This window comes from Papaver somniferum, chromosome 10, assembly GCF_003573695.1.
Source record: "Papaver somniferum cultivar HN1 chromosome 10, ASM357369v1, whole genome shotgun sequence".
Taxonomy (NCBI): Eukaryota; Viridiplantae; Streptophyta; class Magnoliopsida; order Ranunculales; family Papaveraceae; genus Papaver; species Papaver somniferum.
The window spans coordinates 128564992-128570630 of NC_039367.1; the positions used below are offsets into that span (position 1 = coordinate 128564992).

Consider the following 5639-nt stretch of genomic DNA (forward strand, 5'->3'; position numbering starts at 1 on the left):
AGGAAAAGAGCAAGCCCACGAGACGCCGAGAAAAGGGAGCGAGTCGAAGAGACACCATTAGGGGACTTGCAGAAAGAGTGCAAGTCCGAAAGACACCAAGAATTAAGCAAGCCCATGCAGTTCTGAATCAAGACTATGGGACTTGTAGCGAGTGCACAAGTCAGAAATCATTAATAGACAGGGGAACTTACGAGAAAACGCGCAAGACCCTAGCAAGAGGTGCATACGACTGACTAGGGGACTTGTAACAAGCGTATGAGCCGAGGAAGCGGATGATAGACTGTTGAGAAGACTAACGCCTTGCCCAAACAGTCAGGGGCTTAATGTAGATACCGGGAAAATGCCAAAGTAGAATGTCAGCCTCCCCATATCCAAGAAGAGATGCTAGAGAGTATTCCCTCCAAAACTACGGAAGTCTCCCCATATCCTGGAGAAAGCGCTACATAGCGCCCCTTCCCTGTTGACAGACACGTGCACAGTCCAAGTCACGTGGGTTGTAGGGGTAGACGTAAGATAGAAAAGGATACATGTTTGATATTCTCATTTCAAGAAATGTCTATAAATAGGAATCCTCTCTCAACTAAAAGGGGCAGAGCTAATTTCTTGGAGTTTATCATGTACTACTTCTTAAAGTAGGCTTCGAACTCTACTACGATACTTATACCTATTACATGCCCACTCATAAAAAAAAACCCAGACATGTTATCAAACAATCAATGCCGCAAGTAATCCATCACTCTGGCCTGTACTGTGCAGTCTTAAAGCGCGCTCTCTCTCTCTCCACGTGACTAACAGTTACAGGAGGAGATACAAGTGTTGCAGGAGGAGATACAAAGTGAGTGAGTGAGTGAGTTTAGTTAAGTGACATTTTAATCAAGTTGTGAACTAAACAAAGCTTCTGGTTTCATATTGATCAAAAAAAAAAAAAACCTTCTGCTTTCTGAACTTTTCGGTCCAAACACGGTCTATTCTATTATCGGTCCAACACAAGATGCACGAGTCCACCACAAAAAAATTAGGTCCGGTCGCCTTGAAAGACGGTTTGGTGGAGTTTAGGATTCTAAGACCAACTGCAGTGGACGAGTAAACCCAAATATTTGGTCCAATGGGTTGGCATAGTGGGATGGACTATCGATCAAAATTTGATCAAATAGTAAAAACCAGACCAAATTTGGTCGGCGATCAAGACCAAACCAAAATATAGTCAGGCGTTTATATAATCTCCGCCTACACCACGGACGTTGATATAGTCTACGCCACTCATCAGGCACTCGTATAGTTAACGCCCAACGAACATGCGTTGGTAAAATGTATGCCTGGATGGGGCGTTGGTTAAATGTACGCCCCGTCGGGCGTACGTAAAATTAACGCGGGCAACAGGCGTTTATATAGTCAACGCCTAAAGTTTTAAAACTTTAGGAAATTTGCTTGGGCGTTGTCTTTATCAACGCCCCATTTTTTTTTTTTGAACCCGAGCGAACGTATAATCTCCGTCCCACACACCAGGCGTTGCTATAGTTCACGCCCCATACCAGGCGTTATCTTTATCAACGCCCCATACCAGGCGTTATCTTTATCAATGCCCCATGCCAGGCGCAATCTTTATCTACGCTGGACGATGAAGCAGACTTTATATCAACGCGCGACTAAATTTACTCGTCACCCGCTATGCCACAGGACGGACTAAACCCAAATTTGGTCTTTTTTTTAGTCTTTGGTCTTTAGTTATACTCGCACCATTGTGGACGCTCTAAACCACGAACCGCCTTGCAATTCTCGAGATGCGTTTCAATGTATATTAAATAACACCACTCTAGGAATATCTGTGAACAAAGATTTTCCTTACGTATGATAAAGCTGTAATATACCTTTGGGGTTTGTGTAATACACTCGCTTTCGCTCTTGCTTTTCTTCTCTCTTGCTTGCTTTCTCTCTCACTGTCTGTCTCTGTCTTACTTGCTGTGTTGTGTTTTATGTCCGAGGAGGGAGAAATAAAAAGGGAAGAAGAAACAGAGTGAGAGAAATAAAAAGGGAAGAAAAAAAATGCAGCAACATCTCATGCAGATGCAACCAATGATGGCAGCAGGCTATAATCCTAACAACGTCACAACGGATCACATCCAACAGGTCTCTTATCTTCTTCTTCTACTTATCTTCGCTTCTATCCATCTATTCCCCTTTCCTTTATAGCCTTTTTCATCTTTTTTTTAAAAAAAAATATATATATATATCACTACTCATTTTGATGATTCTGTTTTTCAATGTTTTTATTTTCTTTTGTTAGAGTTTTTTTTTTTTATCTCGATTGGTTTTCTTCTTCTTTCATTGTTTTATTTTTACCCTTAAAACTGTTTAATTTTTTTTTTTTCTGTTGAAAGTTTTTGGGCGCTTTAGGATTTTCTCTGATGTTGATAGAAAGATCATGTTCCTTGTTACTTAAAGTTTAGTTTTTTCTACTTCTTTTATCAGCCTCTCTTAAAAGAATCTCGACTTTGTTACTTTAAGGTCGTGTTTCCATTTACTAATTACTTTGTTACTTGTTAATAAATGAGGTACCCTGTGTGTCTTGAGTGGTTTTATTCATTAGAGCTAAAAATCCCTAGTAAATGTTTCGAGGATTGAAGGTGTATTTGTACTTCGTGAACCCTAAACCCACGAATAACATGAATCGTGTTGCATCCATGAAGACCTATTTGAACTTTTAAATAGTCCCGTATGCTCCTAACCCCTAATTTCTGTTGAGTTTTTGGACTAGGGGTTAGGAGTATATGTCTGAGCTTGGTAGTGTGGCCTTGAACTCTCTGTTCATGATAGATCGCTAAGACGCCCCTTGGTCATTCTTGTTCCTTTAGCTATCAAGGATTTCTTTTTCTTACATCTGATAAATTGGATAGACATGGGTTTCATTGCAGAAGTATGTAGATATTGAATGCCTTTGAGTTTTAATCGCTTCAACGAAACACCAATACATTGCTGTAGGGGTTTCTGCTCTTTTGCTAATTACAACTAAATGAATCAGCTTTTGAAGCCTCTCAAACTGTGATATGTGTTGAGAGACTTGGGGGTCTACACAAGGGGATTGGTGTCAGATGCATGTGATTATGTTTTTGGTCTGTGTATATTTTACCCTGTCGGACTTGTTCCTGGTTTGGGTTTGTAGTATTTGTATTCAGTACAGCCCCAATTTTTCGTTTACTGTTCTGATGGTGTTCTGTATATAATGTCCTTGGCATTCAATGATGGCACCTCCTTTGAGGTGGGTGTCGGGGAAAAGATGATACTGAAGATGGTTTAGTGAAGTTTGGAATCCTTAATTCTAGACAAGTAGCGTGATGCCAACTTCTTGAATGCATTCCTTGTACTGATTTCTTTTCAAATCATCCCTTACTATGAAGAATTTGTTGGCTGAGTTGTAAATTTTGCCACATACTACTTAGCTTATTTGTTTGCTGACTTGTTGATCTTGCCACATACTTCTTAGTGTCAAAAGCTGTAGAATTTTACCTATAGTTACCAAAATCTGAAAGTGCCAAGAAAACCTTTCTTTTTCATCTGAAACTTAGACGTCAAGAGCAGGGGGGCATTTTTTTTTCCGGTGCTCTAGATGTGGTCGGTTGAGATTTCTCTCCATCTTATTAGTCTTGTTTTCAAGGTCGTTAATTGATCTAATTACAGTTCTGATAAGTTCTTTTTGGATTATCTGCTCACATTTGCAGTATCTGGATGAGAACAAATCTTTGATTCTAAAGATTCTTGAGAACCAGAACACTGGGAAAGTGAGCGAATGTGCAGAGTAAGTTATACATAATGCTCAACCGGTAGTATTCACATTTTTCTTTTTGTGCTTGTTTGGCTAACGCTAGCTTCATTAGTCTTTGGCGCTCTCTTCATTGCTTTTGTTATTCTTAGAGAACCCATCAAACATCAGATTTCACTGAGATCTGTCTTTTAACTGGAATAACATAATAGCATTACTAGTGTTGACTAATAGGTGTTCTGGTAGGCTAATGTCAGTTATATCCCAATTTGCATATTAAAGTGGAATAGGACTGTTTTAATCTAGATCCCATGCTATTATATTGAAGCAGTTTGTTATACCAATCTCAACCAGTACTTACTCTCCCTAAATAGTTATATATTTAACAAACATGGGTTGCAAAGTCACCAAGTCATTCTGAGGACTAAATTATTTTTCGCTTTATTGCAGGAACCAAGCGAGGCTTCAACGGAATCTGATGTATCTGGCTGCTATTGCTGATTCTCAACCCCAACAACCCACCATGCATGCTCAGGTGTGAATTGCTTTTACCATGTATCTTCATCTATTTTAGACTTAATTGGTTTTTAGCACTGGCGAAACAGATTTCTTGATACTTTCAATTCTTCTGCCCAGTCTCAGAAAACACACCACTTAACTTTATCGTTTGTTTGTCAGTTTCCTAATGCGGTTCAGCAGGGTGCACACTACCTGCAACACCAACAAGCTCAAGCAATGACACCGCAGTCATTAATGGCAGCACGTTCCTCAATGTTGTATGGTCAGCAGCCAATATCTGCAATGCAACAACAGCAAGCTATGGATAGTCAACTCGGTATGAATTCTGGTGTTAACAGCAATGGGCTACACATGATGCATGGTGAAGGAGGCATGGGAGGGGGAAATGGGTCAATGGGTGGTGGGTTTCCTGATTTTGGCCGTAGCAATGCCGGTGAAGGTTTGCAGAGCAGGGGGGTTACAATTGCGAGCAAACATGAAGTTGGTAATGCAGGTTCTAACGAAGGGCGTGGTGGTCATTCAGGAGGCCATGGTGAAGCCGGTGAACAGATGTACTTGAAAGGCGGAGACGAAGAGGGTAATTAGTAGATCATATGATGGTAACTATCAAAAATTAACATTAGACAAGTTTTTTGGAGTTTGAAACAAGTCTTTGGTAGTGACTTGATGTTAGTTAGGGTAAAAAAATGAAGTTGCTGATCTTTTGGTAGTGAGATTTACAGAGAGAACTGTTTCTAGCGTCTTGGACATGCTATCATGCGTTAATGTAACCTGTAAATCGTGATCTGCACATGCTGAATGAATTTCACTATATATATGCTTTCGCCATGTCTTCGGTTTTGGTGGGATGGTATACTATTCACGTCCATCATTGAACGCCATGGATCAATACCAACTGTTGAACCATGATTTATTAAGTATATATTTTATTTAATTTTAGAGAGGAAGATTAAAATAGATATCAACGTGCCAAGAAAGGCACAAAAGAAATACAATCCTCACTCCGAACTTAAAAACCCGAAGAGAAGAACTGCTAATGGACCTGAAGACTTTTTTTTTTCTTTTATAGAAGAACTTAGTCCAAAGGCCTAAGACAAGTACAGATGGTTTGGAGGACTGTTGTCACTGTCCTGCCAACATTGTTCTTACGGCGAGAGCAAAATCAAAAGTTTCTAGATTCTGGATTCTATGGATAACTTTCAGACTAATCAATATGAAATTTAGTGGCATAATTAAGTGAATGTTATCTTCCTCTCTAGAGTGCAGGGTTTCATGAAAGTTGAGACTAAATCTTCCTTTGACAACATTGTGGTATAACAATTTGAAGCGGACCAGGATCTCCATAGATTTAGCTTGTATTTCT

At 39.7% G+C, this 5639-nt stretch overlaps 1 protein-coding gene across 1 annotated transcript; it reads left to right on the top strand.

Annotated features, from left to right (window-relative positions):
• The first annotated feature begins 1970 nt into the window (after window positions 1-1970).
• On the top strand, window positions 1971-5099 carry LOC113315095 (GRF1-interacting factor 1-like). The gene is made up of 4 exons (XM_026563413.1): window positions 1971-2127; window positions 3717-3793; window positions 4208-4292; window positions 4436-5099. The coding sequence occupies exons 1-4, from the start codon at window positions 2044-2046 to the stop codon at window positions 4859-4861; spliced, it is 672 nt and encodes a 223-aa protein (XP_026419198.1). The 5' UTR covers window positions 1971-2043; the 3' UTR covers window positions 4862-5099.
• The last annotated feature ends 540 nt before the right edge of the window (window positions 5100-5639 follow it).

Excerpts from the sequence above, each read along its gene's own strand:
- LOC113315095 (XM_026563413.1), top strand. The coding sequence starts at position 2,044 with ATGCAGCAACATCTCATGCAGATGCAACCAATGATGGCAGCAGGCTAT. Across the intron at positions 3,794-4,207 it reads AAAGTGAGCGAATGTGCAGA|GAACCAAGCGAGGCTTCAAC; the intron begins GTAAGTTATACA and ends GCTTTATTGCAG. Across the intron at positions 4,293-4,435 it reads AACCCACCATGCATGCTCAG|TTTCCTAATGCGGTTCAGCA; the intron begins GTGTGAATTGCT and ends TTTGTTTGTCAG.